Source organism: Chroicocephalus ridibundus, chromosome 8, assembly GCF_963924245.1.
Source record: "Chroicocephalus ridibundus chromosome 8, bChrRid1.1, whole genome shotgun sequence".
Classification (NCBI taxonomy): domain Eukaryota; kingdom Metazoa; phylum Chordata; class Aves; order Charadriiformes; family Laridae; genus Chroicocephalus; species Chroicocephalus ridibundus.
The window spans coordinates 9,117,961-9,145,318 of record NC_086291.1 but is presented as its reverse complement, the minus strand read 5'-3'; the positions used below and the strand labels follow the sequence as shown (position 1 = coordinate 9,145,318).

At 43.2% G+C, this 27,358-nt stretch overlaps 1 protein-coding gene across 3 annotated transcripts in view; it reads right to left on the bottom strand.

Annotated features, from left to right (window-relative positions):
* Window positions 1-27,358, bottom strand: part of LOC134519544 (cytosolic carboxypeptidase 6) — a 969,057-nt gene that overhangs the window by 76,354 nt on the left and 865,345 nt on the right. For 2 of the 3 annotated variants that reach the window (XM_063343896.1, XM_063343897.1), the window contains exon 11: window positions 13,418-13,580. In XM_063343896.1, coding sequence (XP_063199966.1) covers window positions 13,418-13,580 — 163 coding nt within the window. Of the gene's footprint in view, window positions 1-13,363; window positions 13,581-27,358 lie in introns of all 3 variants that reach the window. The other variant, XM_063343899.1, reaches the window with a different exon arrangement.

Below are 27,358 nucleotides of genomic sequence, written 5' to 3'. Positions count from 1 at the left end.
TTATGCCAATCCAGCTCGCGTGTGAGGGATTTGCATTCAGAGAGCCTGCAATAAGTACGGAATTATTAATACAGCGTGGTACTCAATAGCTGAGACACTGCTTGTTACCACGGGAAAAAAACACCACCCTTCTGCTATAAAGGATCTAAATGGGAATCAGGCTCAGTCTCGTCTCATAGCGTAAATGTCCTGACCTGCTGTTCCCTCTTTGTAACACAAATTCGGCTATAATCAATTATGGCTTGAAATGCTCCTTAAATATAGAGAAAAATCCAAAGCACATGCAAAGGCCTCTGATGGAAACTGATGGGATAAAGCAGTGCAGGAAACTCCTTTTTCTTATTAAAGGCTGATTTTAAATCCCTCTGCAGACAGATGCAGTTGCTGCGCTGTGTACTGCTAACCTTGAATTCACATTAACAAGTGTATCAAAACTTCCCTTTTCCCACTGAGTGCTTAGCACGGGAACTTCTCCGACAGCGGCGGCACGTTCTCCTCTCCCCACATGTCACCACCAAGCATTCCCTGCTGATCAATAGAGGTCAAATCTGGATCCCATTGGGATTCACAGTGAAAACTATTGACATCAACAGGTCAAGAATAGCCAAGAGACGATTTATACAACAGAGAGCCACGTAAGCAGGAAAAGGCCACCAAATTCTCAGCCAGTGTAAATCAAGATAGCGACAGATTTACACCAGCTAAAGATAAGGCGGGGGCAGGGGGGGAAGGCAAAGGAGGGAAAAAAAGCTTCTTTATTTAATGACCTCAGATAAAAACAAAATCTCATCATAGTACTGTCCCACATAAAAGTTTTGACCTAGCCAGGCTGATACAACAGGGAGGCTCCTTCTTCTCCGACCGCTATTGCCTGCCAAGACAGGCCAGGACACAAGAGGGGAAGCAAAGGAAGGGAAAACCTGCTTTGTTCTTGATTTCAGCAACCATCAGAAAAACATCCCCTTCTCTTCGATCGACTGCCATTGAGGAATGAAACGTTTCGTGCCAGAAGAGGGCACTTGAACTACAGGCAAGCGTGAGCGGCGCTGCCTGGCGCAGCAGAGGCGGGGAGGGGGAAACCGCTTCATTAGGCCCAGCCTTACCCTGGGAAATAACTACAGGGAGCTGCAAAGAGGCACCAGGCTGCTGGGCCTCCGCTCTCCTCCTAAGGGCTGGCACCGGGTGCTCATCCTGCCTGGGTTTGCTGCCTTGGACTTGCTCGAGTCCCCTCCCATCAGCAGCTCCTGAGACCCGGTCCCAACCTGGCTTCTCCAGCAACACGGATTGTGCGCCAGCTGAAATTCTCCCTGTGCATTTTTACAGCAGCTCCCCCACACAGATCCTCTGGTATGTAATTAACATTTAAACTCGCTCCAGCCTTTCCTCCAGCAGAGGCATTAGTTGAGTCGCTTTCCTTTGCTCAGCTGCCCGTTTTCATAAAACTTGCCCAAACTTAATACCTCTGAGAACCCTTTCTGTTTGGAACCAAAAATACAGGCTCAAAAGTTTTGGGGTGAATGCGTATGAAACACACGCATACACATGCCTGCTGCCCAGCAAAAGGACCCTGAACACAAAGATTGTTTGCTTTTTCCAATTGTATCAGCTGGTTCAAAACCAGATTGGTCTCTCCACAAACCTTACTTGTTGAAGTACACACACTGGTCACATCCCGCCAGGGACAACACGATCAGCCATGCCTCATCTTCTTAGAAAAATCTTGACAACACAGATTTCAGAGACTATGCAAAAACTTGAACTATAGGCAAGAAAGACCAGAAAGACCAGAACTTGAACTATAGGCAAGAAAAACAAACTGGGTGATACAGCAAGTATGAGAAATCAGGTCTTGCTTTGAGAGTTTTGTTTCTTTTCTGTGGTGCTCCCTATGATGAATCTCAAGCCATTTGCTTGTTTGAGATAGGATAGCACAGAGTAATAGCTAAATGTATCTGAACCAGTCTATAAACTCCCACTGCATCTATCTATACCATCTCATTCTCAGTGGCTGCCTCAGAGTGGTTAGTCCTCTGTTTGCATCTCAAAAGTTTTCAGACACATAAATAAACCAAGCACGGACAAATCGGGTCTGAAGGTCTGTTTCTCGGATGGATCTGGCAGCTGCCTCGGTTTATTGGCAGTTCATTTATCATCTCAAGAAAAATATTGATGGTTCTGGAGACACAGGCCCTTTCTGTGTCCTGGCTGAAGGAAAGCTGTCCTTCTGGGCAGGCTTTGGAAAGAAAGTCAATGCAACAAATTCTACTTGGCAGACATGTGAGGGATGCGGTGCAAAGAGGAATCATTAAGTAAGGAAGAAGAGACACTAGAATGATAACCCTGTTGGCCTAGAAATAGCCCAGTCTCAAATCTTCACAGTATCAGAGCAAGAATATGAGACTGTGAGACTGCTAACAGGCACAGTCGTGGGTATCTTCTCGAGGGGAAATATTACTGCTACACAGTAAGAGGCAAGGAGCCTGAAGCGGTATTCTGCCAACAGAACCAGCCGCTTACCAGACCTTGAAGAAATTCACAGAAACTCCAAGATGTTGGAGCCTTGAAAACAGGAATAATGGGACTGAAGTACTGTAGGCTCTCTCTGCTTGGGCTGGCAGAGCCATGCAGTCCTGGCTCCACCACATAGGACTGTTAGCAGTCCTGGTGCCTCTCCTTTAGAAACTCAGCAGGAAGACACCTGGATCCTCTGAGCCATTTCCGTCCCCTACCTTGATTAAACCAGCTACGTTTCACTTGAACAGCCTGTTTAAGGATTTATTGAAAGGAAGCTTGAGATTTGTCATGTATTGACGTCCTGCAACACTGCTCCAAGCCCAATGTCTGCAGGAACCAGTCCAATGTAAGTTTTTGCTACACGTGACACTCCGCTGTCCTGCAGACCCCTCTGCTACATGAGAGATCTTGAGTAGTTAACCTGCGTACTGGATTTCTTGAGGGACCGGCCGATGAAGAAAAGATGAATGCATTGTCACCTATCGTTTGGTCTTTTGTGGCATCAGATGACAGTTGCTAGTTTAATAAGGATTGCTTACTTTTAGAAAAAGAAATAACTGGCCTGACAGAATCGTGAATGCAACCTGACTGTGGGAACACGTTATCCAGAAGCTGGTTTGCTGAAGAAGAGTGATGCACACCAATCATAATGACAGAAAGCAAGGTATTTGGGATGTTGCAATTTTGAAAAACCATGTATTCCTCCAGCAGGAGTTGGTTCCTAGACTCTTTTAGGCAGATTGACCAAAACTCCAGCCTATGCTGAACAGAAATTCAGTTAATTTAACGAGCTTTGAATCCCTTCTAAGTTTTGGGAAAAAGAAGAGCACAGCAGAACACACACAGACTGTTAAGTGCATGAGGAACTGAACACACGAAGATTACAGTGTGTACTCTGAAACTGAAAGCCATATCTCTCATTTTGGTGCTTATACCTGCTGCTTGTGTGACCAGGGCAGGATTTATTCTGAGCGCAAGTAGAAATCATATTGCTCAGAAAATACAGACTCTGCCATTAGCGTCACTGGAGTTGATTCTCCATTGCTTGGCAACTCATACAGTTGTGTATACTTACAAAGAAAGTGTAAGATGATATACCGACTCTAGAAATGGAGGAACGTTTCTGATCTGGTAATATTTTTCTGCTCATAGTGAACAGGATAAATACTCAGGTGGCAAATAACTAGGTAGGGCTAGGAGACTTCAAACATGAAAAAAAGGCGGCTGATATGAATGCTATGGGGAAAGCTGATGAGGGTCAATGCTGGTTCCAGCGTAACAATTAGGAATCACAAAATAAAGCTTGCAGGTAGTAGGCTTAAAGCAAACAAGATATTATTAAGCTGTGGAAATCCCTAGCAAGGAATGCTGTGGATGCTAAAAACGTATACAGGTTCATGGGGGACAAATCCATTGAGTGTTACTACAGACATAACATCTCTGGCTCCGGGATCCCCAAACCACTAATTGCTGGAAGAATATTCAGGGGAGCTATTGTTATACGCTTATTCTATTATTACATTCTTCTCCGGTATCTGCTTTTGGCCTCTGTCAGAGACAAGACACTGCAGAGGACTGGTTTTGATCTGAGCTGATTTGGCTGTTCTTCCGTTAAGAGATGAGAGATGGGAGAATCGGTCTCACCCTGCTTTTATTGAAACACAAAGGTTATCTTCAGTTTCTGCCTGAGACACGTTCAGACTTTATTGAACCCTGGACAAAGTTTCACCTCTAGGTGACAAGAAACGCTGCTGGCTTGGGGTGGGCATGTATTGGCCTTGGCTTGAATGTTATATTCTTCACCTGTAAACCACTCCGTCCTCTTTCAACAGTGACTTGATGGAGAAGACACAATCTGCTTTTCAGGATGCCGTGAGATATCCTTTGTTAAGATATGCGGAGATGTTAGGGGTAAAAGTTTGTAGAGAAAAGAAAGTGAAGTGGGGTCTCTACCCACCAGTGACAGGCCCAGGAAGGCGAGGAGATGCGGGATCTGTTTCCTGTGACTTTCATGCCTGCTGTCCTCTGGTTTCTAACAATAGAGATGCAGCTGTCCCTACTGGAGAGATTAATTTTGGTCTCTCCACTCATTCAGCCAGCTATTTTTCATGAAATTCGTAAGAATGTAGTATCTCTGAGACCTTCATCACTGTCAAATTCAGTTCCAATTGGTCAAGTAGCTGAGAAAGAAAGACAGACAGACAGAAAGACACTCATTTCTTTGACGAGTTTCCTAAAAAACATCTCTGATTCCCTTTCAGGGTGTTGCTATTTGGGACTAAAGAAGTAGTAATAAATAATAACTTCTGGTCTCTCCCTAGAATTCCCCTTAATCACCAAAAAGCCCTGCCTTTAGACAACAAAACAGAAAAGAAAAAAAGGATTAGTTTAGCTGAAAGACAGCACAAAGTGAACAAAATGCAGAGAGTGGGTGTGTCTGATGAATGAAACACCACCTGCAAAAAGTCAGGTGAGCTGACAGAAAGGCATGGGGTAGGAGTAACAACCTAAAACTGCAAAGAAGATGGTGAGGGTACAGCACAAGAGAGGCGGGCACAGGGGAGAAGACTCAGCCAGAAGCGGGGAGCCACAGAGAGGAGGAAAAAGATGGCAAACACGGAGACAAACACACACCACTACAGGCTGGCAGAAAAGCAGAGACCTATCACAGAGAAACTGCAATTTTTCTGTTTATTGCTTTTTGAAAAATGCCTCATTCTGAATGGCTTTTTTCTCTTCATTCCCATTGACATTTGGGAAAGCTCCAAAGCACAGCTCTGGCTAAAGCCCTCTCCCAACCTAAATCTTCAACCCACAGACGTTACTCTTTAGTCATATTAACCACTCCCCTCAGACATTTCCAACAAATTGTTAATATCTTTTAAGCCTTGCTCTCCGTTGCCTTTCAGATTAGCCTTGCCCTTTCCTTTGCACTTAAGTTTAGCAAGTGTTACTAATAGGAATTTAACATTTACCAAAGAATTATTTTAACTACGGGTCTAATAGCATTTGTATGGTGTTCTGAGCACCCAAGAGCCTCACTATCAGTTCCATATGCTTAATTTTGTCTAAGTTGCTTATAAGTCAAAGGAAAAATACAAGTTTATAGAAAAGCCAGTTCATACGAGAGGCGTTCAAGACCTTGAAAGCCAGTTTCCAAGAGGGATAGCAGAGCCTCCTGAAGCTTCCCCCCCTTGTTTATAATAGCCGCAACTCTGCAATCACTCATGTAACCGATCATTCAGCAAAAGCATCACTTCTGCTGGTCTAAGTTATTGTCTCCTGTGTGTAAAAGACATACTAATAGAAAAATGTAACCATTTTTGTTAATAGTTGGCAATTATGTTTTTTTTTTTTGTTCAAAATGTTTTTTTTTTTTTTCCAAAACCGTTTTGAATTAGAGAGTTCTGTGTTTGCAGGCCACTGATTTAGCTGGCCTGGTAGAAACCGTAAGTCATTGATAGCTTGAAAGGAACGCACTGATGAGGATTTCAATCAGTAAAACCTCAGTGGCAGTTTGGCACCCGTTAGCATGCAGCATCTCAACAGAAACCCCAAAGGCTGCATTGGGTATAAGATCATTTTTAGAGCTGGGCTTCCTCATCTTGGCTGGCGTGTAAGGATCAGTCTTCCCATGTCACTGGATACAGCCCTACCTCGGCCAAAGAGCACATTCTCCACCAGCGCTGAGTTGAAGGCGGCTGGCGGGAAGCAGGGACGACATTTACACACGTGTCTCTGTAAGATGCTTATGCTCCTACTGTCCACAAGGTCCCAGTTCCCGAATAAGGCTGTAAATATTGATGGCTCTCAAGCCAACAAATTCCCTAGTCCAGCTACTGAAGTCTTTCTGCTCTTCAATGAAGACAAGCTCCTGCATTTATGTCTAAAACTGACTTGAAAGCATTTCTATGGGTCTGGATATGCACCCTGCTTACATTCTGGTCCCATAACAACCATCTCTTCTCTTCCCTGTACCTCAGGGTCCCTGGGAAAGGGACCTGTGTACACAAGAGGAGGGAAATTAATCTACACCCTCATGGTGTCCCCCTTTACAATGCTCAGGACAACACAACTCCGGAGCAAACCGTGGTGCTCAGTCTAACTTGTGCCTTAAAATCTGATAGGACAGGTAGGCTCTTGTTACCTCCATTCCTGAATTCCCCTCAAGACCAGATCCTCAGCTTACAAACTCCCTTTCAACTTCTACTTAAAATGGGCCCATCACTCCGACCGTCTCTCCCTCCTTCCCCACAGAAAGCCATGGGAATAGTTACCAAACAGGCAGCAGGCAAAGCACCCGGGCCCACAGAGAAAGGAACCGGCTACTCGGGACCGCTTCCACTGCAGCAGTTAATGCAAGACCATTTCCCCACTCACATGCGTGGTATTTGATACCTGGCTCCCAGCCAAAAGGTAACTGGAATCATATGGTTAAATCCCCAGGAAATACTTTGAAGATGCTTTCCAAGACTGATATTCTACATTTCAGAAAAAAAAAAAAAAGATTAAAAAAATTTCTCTCTTTAAAGAAAAAAACCACCTTTATAATAACATTTTGCACTTTTATAGCATCTTTCATCTGAGGCTATCAAAGTACTTTGGGATACAGATGCTAAGAAATCCATTACAAAAATTATAGATATTCCTAAATTGACTGTAGTCGCTTGCCTTAATTTCCATTTCTTTACTGATACTCCCAGACGGTGTCTGCATAGACTGATGCAGTCAGCGCTACAGGCAACTAGATAAACAAATCTACATTCAAATATACGCTCTCCCCCAATAAACACCCTCTCTTACAGTAAAATAAGTGGTTTTGTCCACTGTATTGAACTCTGTGAGGGAAAAGAGGCGTGCGTACTGCAACACCATATAGTGTTTAGCACTTTCATTCCAGTGCACTTCATTAACGAGACTTTCACTGTTTCTTAATTTTCTTTGAGCAGGTCCCCCTGTATATACCCAATACGAACAAACACACGGATTCCTTCTGGGTATGAGCCAGCAGCCGCAACCCTGAAAAATATCAGCTTCTTATATCATTAACTGAGTTTCCATGGTGCCCTGGGGCAGAGATATTGATGCTTGACAGCATTATCACTATAAAGTAACTTTACAACTCTATAATTTAACTCTATGCTTCCAGTAATATTAAGAGCGTTTGAAATTGTCGCTGTAAACCTTGACACTTTCACACAGACGGGGGCGTTGAAAGAGGATTTTGTTTTCTTTCCTCAAAGACAGCCCAAAACATGGTACTGAGAAGTAACCAAATAGTGGAGAGACGGTGTGCAAGGAGGTCACTCTTAGGAGAATCTGCAGGATTAGGATTTATGCCACTTTTTGCAACACATAGAAAGGAGCCTGTTTCTAGGAGTTTCGCAGAAGGATGAAGATGTAGACCTCTGGAGGTCTCTTCCTGAGTGTGCGTCTGATTTATTTTGAAATCATCTTGGCAACAAGCTCTAACTCAAGTTCAAACATAATCCACACTGGATAACCTCTTCAGAGCTCCCTCAGCTTTATCAGCACAGCCTCTCATACCCCATTGGTGTTTGCTAGTAATGTTGCCTTTACTGGGTGGGAATGAACCTGCATGGGCCATAATCTGGCTCATGAGGATCTTCTCTTAAGGATGTTACTAACTGTCGGGACAGGCAGTTGCCAAAAAAAGAAATGTAAAAAAGCCCCAAACAACCAAGTGTGTTTGTCCCAGAGGACTGGCAGGTCCACAAAGATATAGATGCTTTTACTGTAATTGTAGTTTGCATACAGATTTCTTTTCCCCAGGACATGCATTTACCAAGATCCAAGTACTCCAAGGAATCTGGATATAAGCAAATGAGTGCTTCCTCCAGGGGATTTAACTTCTCAAATCCCCAGTCAAGCAGCAGGCTGATACTTGAAGTTAAGAATAAGAGTGAACTCAGTGGTCCCAATTGCGCCAAGCGTCCAAGATGTGAGCTCCTTTTAGGCACCTGAAGAGACTCTAGTCAAGCCGAGCTTTCATTCTGTGGCTGCAGCCACATAAATACATTTTTTATGTCCATAAACAGGAGAGTTCAGCAGTGCAACTATGTCCTGTGTAAGGGATGCAAAGCTTCCAATTCAACACACTCTGTGAAATGGAAAATACAAAGTGATATCTTTGCAAGCTGGTTCAGCTATACTGTTTTAAACTGTTGAGAGAATTTCTCAGCTGTTTTTAATGTGAAAAGTCCTTCCTTGGGATAGTATTAGTAATGTCTCTTCTGTGTTCTTCACCCATGGCTTCCAAAATGTTTTGGGGTTTTTTTATTTTGTTTGTTTTACAAAAGAAGTTTCATTAAATTCATTCTAAATCAAAGAGGTGAAGTGATGTGCTTAGAAAAGCTGTACAAAGGAGAACTGTTTCAGCACACTCCCAGTCCAGGGTTTCAGTCTCTTGTTCCACTCAGAAGAGATTTCAACAAGTAAAGCCATACACATAGATGACTGAAGGCCCATCTTTGGATGAGGGCCTTCCTCACGTGGAGGAAGTTTAGAATTAAGATGAAAATGCACAAAAAAAGCCACGGACACACTGACAATTGTGGTGCCCACCCATCTTGATGATTTTTCTTCCCTACAGTACCAGGCTACGATCTTACCAGTTCTTGCCTAGTCCCCGTCATTTCTATCTTCCTATCTCATGGCTAGTCTTTGGAAGAATAAAACCTTTTATGCTCTCTTATGGGCTGCCTGCTGTGCAGCAGGGATCCAGTTCAAACACTCTAAAAAATGAAGCCAACAGATTTTAAAACCGTTGATGTGAGACTCCTTTACCGGCCGCTCTCGGGTCAGGCTGTGACGGCTGCTGATCGGCAGCTGTAGCGGAAAGCAATTCTGGGTGTGCTATCAGAGCAGCGCTCAGAGTCCTGCAGCTGGGGATTCATCCTTCCTCCCCCTCTTTTATCCTTTGTTCCCTGCCCAGCCATGACGCTGGTGTGTATCTAGACAGCTCAGCAGTTGAGCTGCTGGTGGTGAACGTCGCAGAGCCGTTTACATGCCTGGTGTCATAAGCCCTGCAAATGCCTAGTACAACACGGTATTTAATGGAAGCATATCAGCTCATTTTAAAGCTTCTTTACCTGGTGCTGAGCAAACTGTTGCCGCGCTGCCTTTTTAATCAGTTACCACCAAATGTGTGCGCATGTGAGAAGGGTTTTAAACATTTCTCTGTCCACTTCCAGGCAACTAACCGGCAAGCCTACAATCCTCTTATTACGCCTTCGAAACAGAGTCCATTCACTGTTATCTACAGCACACGTTATCGTAGGGTATTCTGCAGAGCCAGGCTTATAGAACATATCCCTAATGTTTCTCGTACACTGTGTACATATCAGTTGGACACAGAGCTACTAGGCACACACACACCTCCGAAGGAGCGTATTACAGGACGTTCAGGAAGTTACACCTGATGCGGTGCTTTGTCTGCGGGATGAAAATACAAGAGACACACCAGCAGTAACCATTACTGATAGAATGCTAATTGAGGCCTGAGACATTCATGCAACCATGATCACTCTCTATGTTAGAAAAGGCCAGAAATTCAACATTCAACACTCCGCAGGATGCTGTTATCCCACCATATATGTCCCAAACACATGCCCCCCCGCACAGACTGATGGCAGAATCTTCAGTCCTGGATTTCATTTCAATAGTGCAGCCTCAGGGGCAATATTTTTTTTAATAGAACATACCAGCTGTAATCCTCTAAATTCTGAATCTTTGAGGTATTTCATTTAGAAAAATACATTCAGCTATACTAACTGGAGTAATTTGAACAGATTTCCACTTCTAATGATATCTTCCCTTCCTTTATTTTAATTTTCTTACTTTTCTTATTGAAAAAAGTTACCGTCCGCACTGTCAGAATTCAAATAACATTATCAGACTGAAAGTCTGTCTCCCATTTTCATGCAAGTTATCCATTTATCTCAATAATTACAAACTATGTTTTAGTCACACACATCGGAACAAAATGCATACTCTTACCCAATGTAGAAATATATCTATTACAGGCTCACATAGAGGTTTGTATAGATCATAGAGTTAGCATGTAAACCCTGAGGAACATGAAGAGATTTAAAAAAAAAAAAACAAACAAAAAAAAAAACCACACAAAAAAACCCCAACCAACCAACAAACCTAATCCACTTATATAATGGCATGAAAGGGGGTAGAACTATGATCTTATTTGCCACAAATTCTGTAAAGGAAAGAAGCTGACAGGTAGAATTACATGCCACCAGTGCAAACAGAAGACTCTTCAGAGTTTGTTCAGTTTTTTCACCTGTCAACAGGAACAACACTAGGCTAAATCAATATTTTTGGAGAACCCGGAGATCCTATTTTATTTTGGTCTCTACATGGAGCCAGTATGGCTAGTTTCTGAAAGTGGGGTGTGATTTGCTTTGTAGCCTCTGTTCAAGGCCATGGGTTCCCTGAATTTGAGCCTAAGTCTCAGTCTGCACTTCTTAATCCAACACTAGAGGCTTCGAACAATTCTAGCCTCCCTGATCCTGTTTCTATGAAGAACAAAACAAAATAACCCCCCCCACACACCCAATAACATCACAGTGGGATGAACAAAGTCCTAAGAAATACATCTTTGAAGGCAGATTTGCTGAATACTTGCCCTATCAGTTCACAGGTTTTGGGCTGACTGTATTTTCTTCATTGATTTGCTTGACTTGCTGCCTGCATGTAGCTAGATAGTTAATAGAAGCTATGCCTGTCCTTGGAGGCCAATATGAACTTACTGGCTGTGTCTTTGGTTCAGGCCCATTAAAAAATGGAGCATTAATTAATCACTGACTTGCAAATAGCTTGGAAGAGCTGTTCAGGCTAAATTGGAACGTTCTGCAATTGTTCTCCTTTTGGTCGCAGGCACTGTGGTGATAGGAAACTTCTCCCCTGCCAGGATAGGATGTGCATAAATCCAGCCACTCCTGTGTCAGAGCAGACCAGCCCAGAGACTGCTTCAAGCAGCTCCATTTCTTTCTCTAACGAGGAAACTGCACACACGAGGAAGAGCTGTCATAAGCAGCGCTCTTGATACGATCCCTCCATTGGAAAGGAAATAATAAAACCTACCAGGGAAAAATGCCAGTGGAGCGTACTACGTGGGCAGGGAGCCTTTTCCCTGCTTGCTGCCTGCCAGGCCAGTCAAAACCAGTTTCTCCTCCTATTTCACTCAGCTAGGCGAAACTAACTGTAGAAACTAAGCTGCTGTTCGAGCTTCCCGTACATCACCACCAAGGACGTCTGTGATCTGGGGCCTGTTTTCTGTGCTCTGGCTGCTGATGGTCACAATGAGTGAACAGAGAAGGATGCAGCTCTCTGCAGAAAGCAAGCCAAGCAAACAGATAGGGATGTTAGACACCACAACTGAAACCTCGGTAATGCGAAGCAGGAAACAAACATCTTTATGGAAATGGAAACTAAGCCAGCATGACCTACAAGTCATGAAGAAAAACATATTCAAGGGAATCATGATCTCATTTGTATAGGGACTCTTCCCATTCCTCACTGCAAAAACTGTTCGTGGTAAATAAGGAAGATAAATAAGCAGTTGTCAGTACAATGAGTACTAAGTGAGGAGTAAAATGAAAGGTGAAACTAAGGCACATGTTCTTAAAATGCCAAAATACCAACATAAGAAAATAAATACCCTAAACCTAACAGTAATAACATTTTTTTTCCTCAGTAGCCAGACATACTACATACATATGTGTATGTTGCAAGAAGCTATTCCCTGGAAATAGTTAACCTTATTGGGCAAAAAAGAGCTTGCATTCCAAATGCTCAAGTCTGATAAGTCACCTTAATACATTCATCCTCCTTCTTTCCCCAGATTCCACTTTCAGTGGAGAAGCCAAACCAGAAAACCCCAAATGATTAAGAATTACTCTTCCTGCTCCCCGCTTCTCGCTCTTATTCCCACACGGTGTTCACACATGCGTGGATGGTGAATACGTATGTCTCGTGATAATTTCCCCCTCGCTACCCTAAAGCTGTAAACCTTCCCCAACTTCCGAAATGCAGTGGAGAGGTAAACAGGCAATCCCAGCTAATCTTTCTCCCTCTGCAATGTTTCTAAACCTGTAGAAATTTCAAAAACTACCGAGATAGAACGACAAAATGAAATAACACACCCAAGCTTGAAGTATGGGTGCTGGTTCTTTGATCGAGCGTGGTGACAAAAAAGAAAAAGAAAAACATAAAACCAGATTGTAAGACCAGTCAGAACAATTCTACAAATTGTTGATACGTTGAGATAGCCAGATGGATATGTGTTTTTTGAGGAATGAGACATTACTTCTATTGGAGCACTCAAAAATGCGAATAACTTTGTCGGTTTTGTTTGCAGAACTCACTTTCCATTTCTTTGACAACTGGTATTGAAGACCTGGCCCTGAGGCAGCCACAGAACCTAATGGATCCTTTAGAGCCTTTTTTGGCTGCAGTTCAAAGGCGGAGAAGGTATTTTAACTCAGTACCAAAGATGCACTTTCAACTTGCTATTAAAACAATAATACCAACACAGGGATAATGAGAGAATAAGGAGAGAAATGAAGAAAGAAATGGAAGACTGTGGAAGGGAATGGATCATAGGCTCTCCAGGACTAGTTTCTATAATAAGTGTGTGAGACAATCTGCTACAAGAGGGAAATGGCTTATTTGATCTAATATGCCTTTCTCTTCTTGAATTTCCACAGTATGGAGAATCAATATGAGGGAAATTAAAGCATCAGGAGCAGACTCACATTTCCACTTGTGTGTTCCTATCTCAGCAAACTCTTATTGAGATCAAAGTATTTACCTTAAGTGCCCAGTTCACGTGTGCTGCAAGAGGAGTAAGGATTTCAAAGGATACATGCTTCTTCTGTGTAGGGGACAGCAGTAGTAGGTCCATCCAATATGTAGCTGTAGAATGAGACTTCCAGAGTGTAGCAGTAGGACGTATCATTTAACAGCCCACCCAGGAAACGCCGGCCTGTCCCTGCTTTCACAGCGTCTCTGTTGAACGATGTACTGGACTGCAGGAGGAAGAACACAGAGACATGAAGCGAGTTCATGAGTGGAACAAGGGAAGGGTTGGGAAGGAGCCTGTTAAAATAGAAAACAGTTACATTCACATTACCAAATTTCACTTACGCTTTATGAGACTGCACTATTTTTTGGGCATGGCCTGGAGTGACCACGAATGGAGACACAGTTCTGGCACACAGACTGTAAATAATGCCTTGCAGACTTTCACAAAATTAATCTCAGTTCGCGAGTAACATCAGCTTTTCTTTGAACCTTACAGACCCTCCGTTCTCAAAAGTTAAGCTGGACTATTATTTAGCTATTGGGTTCCTTCTCTCTATTGCCTTCCCATGTATCATCACCATTCTCCTCCACCTCTTACCCTGAACTCTTTTACACAAAGTAGAAATACAGTGGCATTTACATTTTAGTGAAACTTTCTCACCTAAGACATTTGACTGGTTCTTAAATTAGGTCACACAAATTTCCACTTCACTAACTGAAATGTTAACTGGGTGTTGCTCTCTGGGTGGAAAAAAGATACTGCACTATTTTACAGCATTAGCAGCACAGAATAAAAGGCAGTATTTTGTGCTATTACTGCAGATCTGGCTTTAAGAACCCTACAGCTTTATGACTATTCATTTGAGGGGTGTAAGGGAGGACTCCAAGTATTTCCATAAATGAGTTTTAGCTCTCCTTTGAAGGCATGACAGCCGGAGACTGAAAGGGAGCTCATCTTCAGGTTGATTGAAGTCTCAGAGCCTGTTCCTACCAACATGACGGAAAAAATGGATTCTGATTTCATTTTGGTTATCAGACTCTATTCACAAACCTCATAACCATTAGACCTGAATCAATCTGGGCTCGGCACAGGGTAGAGACCAGAACAAAAAAAAAAAAAAAAAAAGAAAAAAAAAAGAACACTTAGTAGATCCAACTTGGATCTGTTGCATAAAAGGCCTTAATATCTCCTGTTTTAAGAATTTAAGTTGCCAGTGAAATATAAAGGACCCTTAACACAGGTTTCCTGCTCAGTCGTTGTGGCCATGGTGAATTCTTTCAGCTATCCAGGGTCCTCCTATTGAGCCTTAAAGCTAGTAACTTTGCTTGCTAACACAATGCTAGTATTTTTCAAGTCCATCTCTTATCAAAACCAGGGAAAATAAGATTTATTTCTTATTAAAAAAAAAAAAAATCAGATGCAATGGTTCAAAATGCTAAACTTCTCTAGACTGAGAAAATCAGACTAATACTGAAACGAGCAAAAATTCTTGATGAATAGCATATATGAGAAGATATAAAGAATGGAAATACCTTTGGGTTTATTAACATTCTGAATGTTTTGAAGTTTCTCTCTCGTTATAAAAGGGAAGACTTTCAGGGTTAATTAGAATAAGGTGGAATTTGGTTTCTTATTAGCATTATGTAAAGAAGTTTCCAAATGCAACTTGTTGTTGTCTTTGTGGTAACGTAATATTTAGCTTTGTGGTAAATTGTACACAGAATGTATTCTGTTATGTACATATCATATAATTTCCTCCAAATTACATGGCAGAAACCTTGAGGATATTCTGAATATCCATGGGACAGGGAGGTAAAGCTCTCATAAGGACTGATGGGGAAATTAATTGTTAATTTGATACATGGAATAAAATACTTAAGGAGGTCTACAAGAGGGAATGTTCTCTGACTTCCTGCAAAAGAAGCCTTCAAAAGACTACTGAGACCATGAAACCGAGAGAAGCTTTGTCTTCAGTTAAAATTCAGAAACAAAAAGGAAGATGATCATGCTCTGGGGATTGCTTCAGAAGTCAAGCAAACATTGATTTCAATGGATAGTGCTTTGTGTTCAAAAGAAAAGTTCCTGTGGTGGAACTTTTAATGCACAAAAGCTTCAGCTGATGAATATGGGTGTATGGAGCCAGCTCAAAGGAAGAAGACAACAAACGTGTCAGAACATGGTATTGCGAATAGTGAGCAGAAGTATCACTCACAAGGGGAATGAGCTAATTCTGTGGCTGTATTTGGCACAGTGAAAACAAGGAAAATGTCGGAGAAATGCTTCAGGGCAGACATTAGGGACTGAAGAACTCCAGTGATTAGGAGACTCACTTACTGACACGGGGTACCTATGACGATTATGGAATCTCATCAATTATGTTTAAGAACAAATTGGAAAACTATCTCCTGAGTATAGTTCATGTCTTTGGGATAGAGTCTGGACACAGGGTGCTATTCGGCTCTATTTCCCATGATTTTAATCAGGCTAGAGGAAAGTTATGAGTTGAATTCCTCATAGATGGTTCTTGAGAAAAATCTTACATAATATTTTCATCACAGTTCTTGGCACAATAGAGGAGGACCATGCCAACAAAATTTGCTGATGACACGCTGTGGAATGAATCATCATTATGGAGGAGGCCCTGAATATCATACCAAAAAAAAGCAGTGGGATGACTTCAAGGACCGAAGTGATACTAGTCAGATGAAACTCAGCTGCACAAGTGCCAGGTCATGTACTCAGGGCCTAATAAAAAACAATCTCTGCTATAAGCTGAAACCTCATCAGCTGGAAATAGATGAAGAGAGAGTCTGATGTATTACTTCACTGAAGTGATTTTTGCTTTCTGGCAAAAAATAGCTCAGAAGTTGGATCTGGTTATTGGCAAAATTATACTTGCCGTATTTCAAAAGTGAAGCATAAGTAGTTTAAATAATTTGAGGGGAGGTTTGTAAATGGTCAAAAAAAGAAAACAAAATTTGGATCTTTCCAGAGTTTGAATTTTTATTATGCTATGGGTTTTTTTGTTTGTTTGTGTTCTTTTTTTTTTTTTTTTACTTTTTTAATACAAGTTCCAGTTTCAGCTGTGCAAAATTACTTGAAATGGCAATGGCATTAATAAAAATCACCTGTTCATTTCTTTGCCAGGTAGTACTGCACTTCCAGGAATAAAAAGAAGCTGAACCTTCATTTAGGTGCATAAATGTAGATTTTGGAGGTTAACTTTGTCCTCATTTTGAAAAAAAATCTGATGCCATAGACCAACTTGATGTCTTGAGTGAAAAGTAAGATCTCCGATTCAGCTCAAGAAGGTTGGGGTAGAGAAAACGTAACATAAACCTTTCAAATATGAACACGTGCGTGTTTTGAAACAGTGGCTTGGGCTTGGCTCTAGAGCAAATGTTATAAGCCAGAACGTGATTTCATGTCTCAGACAAAAAGAAGAAAATTACAGATTCAAGAAAATTCAACTAATGACAAGGAAAGGCAGCAGGTACTTGCCTGAGTCCAACCTTCTACTCGCTGTTTCAAGTCAAGATAAATGGAGTGGAGAAATAAACAGGCAAAACTTTGACTCCTCACCAGAACTGATCTTGGCAACGGATAATGGTGAAAACGAAGGCTATGAAAAGCCATATATTACCATGGCAAAGAAAGAGCTTTTTGCATGCACATTTATTTAATCAAAGTCTAATCTGGGGAAAAGAGGTGGGCGTGAGGGGGTGGGAATCCAGGGGCAAGAGAGGGGAAAAAGCACAGGTAAAGTTGTCCGCAAATGAGTCTATTGTTTTTCTCGGAAAATCTATTGCCGTAAACCCCTTGCAAAGCTGAACTGAAGTCATCATTAAGCAAATGCACTGAGCAGGCACAGCAGGAGAACAGCTAAGCAAATATTTATTTCTCCAAGGCTGAATCGCATGGGAGTGTCAACAACAGCAAAAAGTACAAAGTCTGGAGGGTGGGGGGAAACACCAAAGACTTTGAAGTTCTTAAACAGGGATATTTGTATAAAATCAACAGTAATTCGTTATTAAAATACAGAGATACATTGAAGCTCACAGGCGGACTCTACTTCCCAGCTTGTGTGAGAAAATTCAGTGAACAAATAGCTATCTACAGGATTAGGAGGTGCCAAGCAACAAGAATCCAGTGTTAAGAGCAGAGCAGGAAGGGTGAAGAATTCCCCGACTTTCTGGTGGGAAGAAGCCCACCGGAAAACCACACCTGGATTTCACACACACTTGGCAGCCTCAAGGTGTGCTGACCCCCTCTCTACATCTTGGGCATCAGTGGCAGCTTCCCCAGGCCTTCCTACCAAATTTCATTCCTCCTCCCCATGCCTTGCAGAATACCTTCTGTATGACCAGATTCCCCATTGGGAATGACAGTGAACAGCCAGGCAGCGCAAAGAAATCTGTAAACCAATTGGACCTTATTCAGACATTGCGGCAGACACAGAGATGTGTGGAAGGAAATAAGAAAAAAAAACTGCATGCAAATTCTTTCTGGAGTGGTGTCAAAGCAGAAAAAAAAAAAAATCTTGGCCCTTAGTCAGACCTCTCAACGTGCCAGAACCCCTGTCTCCAGGGCAGTCTTGTCTCTTGGCTGGTAAGGACACTCTCTACCACACAGTGTGTCTCCTCAGTGAATTCAACCCCCTGGTAGCTAGCTTACAAGCTCAACGGCTTAGGCAGCTCCCATATGGCTGAGGGATACTCTTGGTTTCTCAGCACTGCTCCATCGTCCTGATAACAACTACTGGAATGAATGCCCCGAGCAGTCCACATTCACAAAGTAAGGGCAGGCAGTTTACTGATAGCCTCTGCGTGCCTGTATCAAGCTCTCGCAAGAGTGGCTCCAAAAGACGAAGAGGAATAACAGCACATTTCTCACACATCTGAGACCGAATTTTCCACCCTTTGGCAACCTAATGGACTTGGAATCTGAGTGATTCTGCTTGGAAGGAGCTTCCGCTGGTGGGTCCTCCTCCTCAGTGGACGTGTGACTTCGCAGGAGACTTTTCTTGATACAGCATCAGAAAACCTCAGATTGCACGAAAGGAAAAATTGGAGGCAAACCCCAGTAAATCTGGGTCCGCTGTTCAGTGAAAGAAGAGATGCCAAAAAGGGCTGCAATGTCAAGCAGGCTCAGTCTCCACGCAGTGGTGGATGGGAGCTTCAGTCCTGCCTTTCACTGATGGCAGGGCAAAGGGACAGGGTACAAAAGGGAACTTTCTCGTACAAGACTTTGAATCTTTGCCGTCTTCTGAAATTGTTCAACATATTAGGGAGAAAAATGATCAACGTATAACCGCAGTGCAAGTCAGACCTTGCCAAGCTCCTAGCATGGGAAGCAGGGTGTAGGCTGCACATCACTTATGATCAATCCTAAGATGTTTCTCCAACGCAGCAAGAAAGGAAATGACAAGGTACAAATGACTCAGAAAGTAATTAGGAGAGAAATCGTCGCCCAGACAGAAATCTGGTCACGGACTTTGACAGATTGAGAAAGATGAATTTCTGATGTAGCAAGGTCTAGGGGGTTCCTGAAATCCAACAGATAGATTTTACCAGCTGTTCACATCTACTGCAACCTAATTGATTGTTTATGTGCCCGTGGAAGGAAGTAGCAAACTGCATATATCTGCAAAAACGTGAGATCTAGTGCGCACATGAATGTTTCCCAGAAGATCATTTGTCCTCACAAACAGAGTATCTGCATGAAACTCAGAATAAGCTCAGAACTCAGCTGATAGGAATCACCCGTCTATGAAATCTATGAAGATGTAGGTCCAGGAAGTGTTTTACAAAAGGACGTAGCATGTTCAACTGTATTCACACAAGAATCAGAGAATCATCTTCCCTGGAGAAGAGCAGAGACATAAACACTGAGAGGATTCATAATTAGAGAGTGGTTTCATATTACAACACGTAATTTAGAATATGCTGCATCACCCTATGCCATTTCCATTTGGGAAATAAACTGTATTTCACAAATGAGGCTAACTATTCCTAAAAAAAAACGAAAAAAAACCAAAAACCAACCAATAACCCCAAACCCAGAAAAACTGCCCACATTTTGCTCATTCTGTAGTTGAGCAATGAGCAGTTTACCTACTGGGGTAAACTGGGATTATGCATACAAATTGCTTGGTGTTCTTCACCTATCAGCACCAGCAATGGCCAGGTGTAATCAGGACTCAATTACGGCCTCACCAGAGTTATCTGCTGATGCTGCTCTTATAGCTGAAGAGCAAGCTTTTGTGCTAAAGCAGGTCTGACCTCTAAGAGCCCTCAACTCACTGCCCCAGTGTAGCAAAAAAAGTGGTGATAAAAAAGTTAGTAGTTAGCGCTCTAGAAAAAAAGGAATGACACACTTGTCATCAAGGAAGAACAGACATGCCATTGGGAAATGGACTGGAGCCCAGACAATGTCAAATCCATCTCAGTGAAGAGTTTTACAGTATCAGCTATAACTCACTCACTCTCATTTTCTAGAACGCTTTATTGAAGTCTACAAAAGTTAGAAAGGGAGCACAGAAATGCACTGCCTTTGAAATCTTTGCCACAAAAGATTGCAAATAGCATTATTACACATTGTGACTCTTCTGTTTGCCCCTCCACAGGGCGCTATAACAGGGGCACAACTGGTAGCTCACTTTCCCCATGTAGATAGTACTAAGCACTGTCACAGTGTGCCCAGCACTCACTGCTTTGGCCTTGCCATTCTTGCAGCTGGTAGCCCATCCAGCTACCTTACGAGCAAAACTGATCTCCTTACTTCTGTGGAAGCACTGAGGAAACTTCTCACTTCAAAAGCCAACTTAACTCTCTCCTCACACCCACTTCTCACCAGCTCCATTAACTCTCTTAATAGACTGGAAAGCGTATGCGTTAGTGTTTTTTGTGATAGACTATCAACTCCATGCCAACTGGGTCTGGAGACTTGGAAATGATGGCATTTGGGAGACTGCTATCAGGCAGCCTTCTTCCAATTTATTTTACAAACAAGCTGCAGCCAGCATCTGAAATGCAGATGAGATTATTAAAAAGAAAGAAAGAAAGACAGAAAGACAGAAAGACAGAAAGGAAAGAAAAAGAAAAAAAATCCCAAAGGCAGAAAGCTGAACCGAAGGAGGTAGTAGGCAAAGAGGAAGGATTCTGGGAGCAGAGATGTGGTGAAATGAGAACAGAGCTCAAAATTACTCCCCGATTCATCTCATCTTGCAGCTTTGCCGTGTTTCTGATGCACAGGAGGAAAACGTATTTAATCTCAAAATCGTTTGTAACTACTGAAATTTGGGAAGTGTGGGTTTTGAAAAGTTCAGGATCATTTCAAAGAGGGATCCCATTAACGTGGAGTTTTTCCAGATCCCTTAGGGACAGCCAGATTGGACTGATATTCCTGTGAAAAGGGCTCGCTCGCTCACCCTCACCAACGGCTCTGCAGTTGGTCAGCATTTTGTTTCATAACATTTGTGCCTGGTAGGAAACACTGAGGTAGGTGGGCAGCAAACTTTGTGTTTAACAAGGGAATATTCTCTGAACTAGAACCTGATTTGCAGAAATCTGAGAAAAGGCATGCAGAGGAGATCAGAAACGACTTGACCTGTCCTAAGAATGAGAGAGAGAAAAGCCTGAAACCAAAACCTGAGGAACACATAGCCTCAAATCCCAAGAGATCTTCACCTTTCTACTACCTGTCTCTTTTTGCCTTCTTTCCACTGCTCAGTGGAAAGCAGACAGCAATCACCTTCTCTTAAAGGCAGCATCGCATTGTAGGAGTACCACGAACACAACTTGCCTAGCACCACATTGTCAGGCTTTAAAGTGTGGTTCTCCTCAGAGAAAGAACCGTTTAAAGGTACTCTGCCACCACACACACATCTTCTCCCTGAGGGGCTTCATTATCCCTTTAATGCAGAGTGCAGGAATACCAGATCTTTCCCCCTCCCTGGCCCTCCTGAGTGTCTTTCAGTCATGCCTGCTTAAGTTTGCTGGTAAAACCCACATATATGCGTGGTCATTAGCAGAGGGGTTGGAAGGAGGGAGCTTTAATAAGCTCTCAGTTTATGCCTCAAAACCCAAACTACCAAATGAACTCCCTTTTTGGAAACTCTGTAGTTAGAAAAGCGAGTGGGTTTCATGCTTCAGGGTTTCAGCTGTTCACCTGTGAGAACTACAATAGCTGCACTTTTCTTTTCACTGCTCATTAATATCCGTGCTCTGCCCTGTCAGTGCTCTGCCGTACAGCTCCAGGACTGATGGAGGTCTCCGCAGCCCACTGCCTGTCTCTGCACCTTGTACTGGTTACACTGGCAGCACCAGTGCGGGGATTTGGTCCGTGTTTCACATTCCCCAGGATTCATCCTCACGTCCACTGAAACCGGCTGTACTCACAGCTCCCACCTCCCCGAGTGCTACAGCACTGAAGATGCTTATTGAGTTCACCAGCTTCACCACAGCAGCTAATGCAACTGGAATCCAAATCAAAGCAGCAGCTCTTCTGAGAGAGCTTCTTAAACAACACCCTGCATCCAAACAAAGCAAAACAAAAGGGGTTTTTTTGTGTGTGTGTACGGTTGGACTTGATGATCTCAAAGGTCCTTTCCAACCATGAAGATTCTATGATTCTATGACCTTACCTGAGACCTTCACGAAGTCAGTGGAAGGCTCCCCTACGGAGTTGAGGAGCCCATCACAACCTACTCAGAAGAGGCAAAAGGAGGAGGCAGATTTCACCCCATCCTCTAAGCAAACCTCAGCTGGAGCTCCTCTTGCCTCTAGATTCTGCCACCCTCAACACACATGCATGCATGCACGAGCGTGCTGTCTCCCGAAACATACTTCCTCAGGTCCTCTCAGCTCCTTCTTCCACGAGTCTGCTTCTCCCTGTCACCAGAAGTGCACTTAGCCACACATGACAGCGTCACCTACTCAGCCATCAACCTGTGCGCAAACCCATCACCCATCAACCAGGGAGTTAGTTGGGAGCTTATCTCCCTTTTAAGAGCCAGTCCAAGCTGTGACCAGTGATATACACCAGTAAGGGATCTGCAAATGCTTCAGGGTAATAATGAAGAAAATATCTGTGTTCCTCCCCACACTGTTCTTTTATTAATAGCAACCTCTGCTTCTCAGAGCACATCCTTCCCCAAAGATGCCAAAGCTGGCATTTCCCAGTCTAAGCTCCACAGAATAATCACACCATTTAGAAAAATAACTCGTGTCTCTGGAGTTCTCAGTTTCCCTATTTGTCAGTAGAAAACGAGACATTTCCTCAAAATATACAATAAAATAGCCTCTAGCAATAGCCTGCAATGCTTCTCTTTACAATAGTTTTATGAGCGTGTGCACGGTCTCCTGGGAGTGCTTTCATAATCATTTATACAAATGACAGAAACTTAGGACAATGAGAAGCAGAAAGGGAAATACAACCATGATGCCTGCAGCTGCTTTGAATAGTCTGCAGAAAAAGTGCTTTGCTCTGTGGCAAAGAGATGCTCGGCTCATTTGGAGGTCTGAATCAGGAGATTACAACCCCTCCTAAGGAGGGGCAGCATGCTGTACACTGCTCCCAGAGCAACCCAGTGCAGCCTATTGCTCAAACCCCTCCTGGGCTCTCTCACTGCTCCGGAACAGTTCTCTGAACCAGACTTGTATTCTACATATGTTAAAGTATCATATAGTTAAAGAGTTAATACCCAGAAAGAGATTCTGGGAGGGGGACGGCTGTCTAGTTCTTAACCAACTTCCCACCGCTCCTTCACAGCACAGTTTGTCCCAGCAGAGCGAAATTTGCAGCGCCCTGCAAGAGAGGCAGTTTCTATTTCAATGTAAAGGAGCTCCTTTCATTGGTGCTACTCTGGGAGGCTGTCACCGGCTCCCAGCTTGCTGACATTAGGTAAGAGTAACGATGGTCATTGAAAATACACCATAAAATTGCTATGAAAACTTGTTTCTTCTGTGGACGTTCAAAATTTCCACCTGTGTGGGGACGGAGAAGGGACTGTCAACTCCTATAGGCACAAACACCACGCCAAGAAAGTACTGAAAGAAAATCCATTTACTCAAACACTTCCCCCCCCCTCCTTTTCCTTTTCTTTGCAATACAAATTAATTCAACCCTCTGTATAAAAAGAGGGCTGGACTGGTTCAGCGCGATGTAACGGAACAGTTTCATTTAGCCGCGACTCTCGAGAGGGCAGAGTTCTTGTGAGACCAAAACCTGCAATTCTTAGAAGCGCAGGAGTTACCAACCTGTTCCCTGAGCCACCAGAAACACATTTCCTCTCTCCCCTCACTCAGTCTCCAGGAAAAATAAATAAATAGATGAACTTATGGAGCAACATGTCCAAGAAGCAGCGAGCAGAAATGCATCCCAGAGGGGTGCTAAAGCGCATAATAGCTGTATTTGTCTTTCTGGAAATGCCCTGGTACAAGACAATAAAAAAGAAGGTAGGATCATTTGTTGTGCTCAGGTTTTCAGAGGTTTCTGAGTAGATCTCTTAAGCTTGCCTGATGTTAACAAAACCTACCTGAATGCAACAGCTGTTTGCCTTTCTAGGACAAGAGCCTTTTTTGCCAAAGCAGCAGAGAGGGTGTTAGGAGACGGTGGTGAAAGTGAGCATGGATTTTACTTCGGGATGAATTCTAGGTCTGAGCAACTAAGAATCATAGAATTGTCTAGGTTGGAAGGGATGCTACTCCCCCTTCCCTGCTTGGCCACATGCAACACAAACTGGTTCCTCTATTTTGGAACAGATTATTGGGATTTGCTCATTCAGTGTTCAGGAGACGTTATTACTCCCTCAGGGACTTGTGCCAGCACTTCCTTCAGACATGTCCCAAACCGCACTGGGATTAGTAATAGGGATCACAAGACTAAGAGGGAGATGTCCACCCAGGGTAAGTGATAACAGCCCAGCAAGGCCACCATGGGTAGCTGGGAGGAGGTTTGCTGGAAGGAATACATCTTCCCTAAGCAAGCTTGGATGGATGAGGGGGGTGCTGTGGAAATGCGAAGAACAGACGTGGAGTATGTGGATAAAAGGAAAACAATAGAAAATATAGATAGATTAAAATCTTTTCCTTGGTTGCTCAATTTTAGATATCCAGGCTAAAAAAAGTCAAACCAACTGAACAAATAATCCACAGCAAAAAGTACTAGGGGAAATCATTCCATATTCCTGAGACAACGTAATATGTTTTAGGTCACAGTGTTACGGCAGTGGGGTTAACAACATGTTTCCCTAAATGAAGCTGGGTGGGCTGTTGTTCAGAGACCATTGTTGAGTGCACAGTGTGGTATAAAACATCGGGAACTGCTGACAGAGAAACCAGACCGGCACTTTGGGGACCTGGGTTTTATTCTCTGATTTCCTCAAGCAAGTCATTTCCCACCCACTCTCTGTCTCTTTCCCAACACGACCGGAAGCTCTTGGGTTGTGGACTTTCTCAGTAGTTACACAGTGCCCAACACGATGAGACCCCAAGTTTTTATCAGGCTCACTGTGGCACAAAGGACAACAAACGGTATTTCCAAGGAGGGTGCTCTGCCGGGGGGTTGAATACAAGAAAATGAAACGAGAACTCAAAATTATCCCAAGTACCACCAGCTCTGAGTGCCAAGAAAAAACTCAACAAGATTCAGCCAAGTATCTCTGGCCAGTCTTTATCCTTTAACTGCAAAGAAAAGCAATCTTTACAAAGTGACGATGCCATCCAAGAATGGCTGCGGTTGTTTCTTTTAAATGAACCAGAGAGAACAGATGGTCTCCTCTCATACTGTCACAAAGGTCAAAATTAGCCACCCCTAAGACTAGCAGGTTCTTGAAATGCTCAAGTGCTTGTGTCTGGTCGTTATGACTAATCCACTCTCCAGAACAAGAAAGGGCAAATGAAGAGCACCCCTCCAAATACTGCAACAACTCCTAGCCACGGCTGATGTGTAATGCACTCAGACATGGTGTCAACAGCTGCTCCTAAAACCCAATGAGTCAGCCTTTCAAAAGAGCTTGTCAGCTCTCCCTGTTAAAGCTTTCATAGAGATTATATTTACTCCTCAATGTTTAAAAATATCCTTCTTAAACCTTGAAAACATGAAATGTTTTCCTTACAGATTTGTCCTTTTCCCCCCGACAGCTGCCCAAGAATCTCTCATGTATTTATCTGGGGGCAAGACTTCCTAGCTCTTCTTTCACTTTCCTCTCCACGTGCCGACAGCTAAACCAAAGGCAGGCCTCTGCTTCTGAAGTCATCTACAAATGAAAAATTTCTGGTCCCTTTCACAACTTTTGCCTGCAAACTGCAGTCAGCCTTCCAGAGTACTGCGAGGTTAAGCGTCCTGCTCGACAGACAGGGTACAGAGACATTGGGTGGCTTGCCTTGGGTCCTTCAACAGGCATGCCGGCGCAAATCCCCCATCCATCCCCTACTCTAATCGCCAGTCTCCCTCGGATGCTGTCATTTAAATAAAAAGGCCTATTGGAAATGACAGGTGAAGAAAGCAGTCCAGGCATGAAATGCACTCTAAAGTATATTAATAGAAGGTTGCCAGACAAAACGGCACAAGGCATTTGATCGTATCATCTTAGGCTTGTTGTTCATGCTCCTTTGCATCTGGCTGCGTGCTTTCTGCCAGATTCTCGGCTGGAGGAGCAGGCTAGGATTTGCCTGCTTTCCCCAGCCCGTGCCGGGCTCAGCTGCAATCATGCAGAGCACTGAAAGAAATCCCTTTGAGTCGGGATTCATTCCGAACATGTAAAACCCAGACAAATGACTGCTTCTCCAAAGTGAATCCCATTTCACAGCAAGTAGGTTATTAGTGTGGAACTCCATACAAGTAGCCTGCATTCAAAAGCCCTCTGCATTATTAATAGAAGATGAGCTTTTGACATCAAAGGAGAACCATTATGTATGCTAAACGGTGGCAAAAATTGTACCCGCACTTCAAACCTTTTCAGTTCTTTGTCCCTTGTAAATCAATCAAGGTTGACAGATGCTTTAAGGAGAGTAATCTTTTCAATGATACTGTCAATGGATAACATAATGGAACATTGTCTCTGTGCTGTGTGAAGACATGGAGCTAGTCAATTATGGACAACACTTCATGCAGCCGCCAGTTTTCACTTGAAGTGCTGCTGTTGAAGTATTATAATCCCAACAAATGGCCGCAGCAGCATACAATGTAAATGAGACCTCCTGAAGCTTTGGAAAATTAATTAGTAACAACAGTGGTCCATTCCCACACTTTCAAACACCAGCCTGGTAATGTTAACGATGCCCTTCCCCCCTTCCCTTTGAGCAGTCAATAGGGCGTATTTACATACACTGTTTTTAATCTTCAACACTTTTTTCTCTCCCCCCCTTTTAAATTCAGGAAGCTGTGGATTCTTTTCCTCCCTTTCGAGCGGCAAACTTCACCCTTAATATTTCCAACCAGGCACATAACCCGCGTGGAGCTGAAAACAAGAGAACAGAGACTTTCCCACTCGGAGACAGCAGTAACATTCACTCCTCCTGCTTCACACACGTTGGACGCTTTGTGGCTGTCTCCTTTTCCAACACTTCCATCCCCTCAGCTGCCCTGAGAAGAATGGCTTGGGTGGGTGGCAGGGGAAAACCTTCTGGTCTTGAGAGGCCAGTAAGGTGCGAGCTGAAAGCCCGATGTACCGAGTGCCAGCAGCACCTAGGTCAAACAGCGGTGCACTGGGTACTGACAGATATATCTGGTTGCCATCTTCTATAGAAAGGAGATTGAAAGTCAAAGGGGAGAGACCGTACTGTTTATTTAGCTATTGGCTTCTATTTCCTACGTCATTTTTTTTGAAGATTTTCCCTTTGTCAACCGAGGCTTGCGCTAAGAGGGACACTTAATCTCCCACAGTAACAGAGAGAAATCCCACACTTGAACACAAAATTTCTAAACTCCTATCAATTTTCATTGCTATGATCTGTGAATGCCCCCTTATCTGTAATGTGTTTTTGAAACAACCAGGTG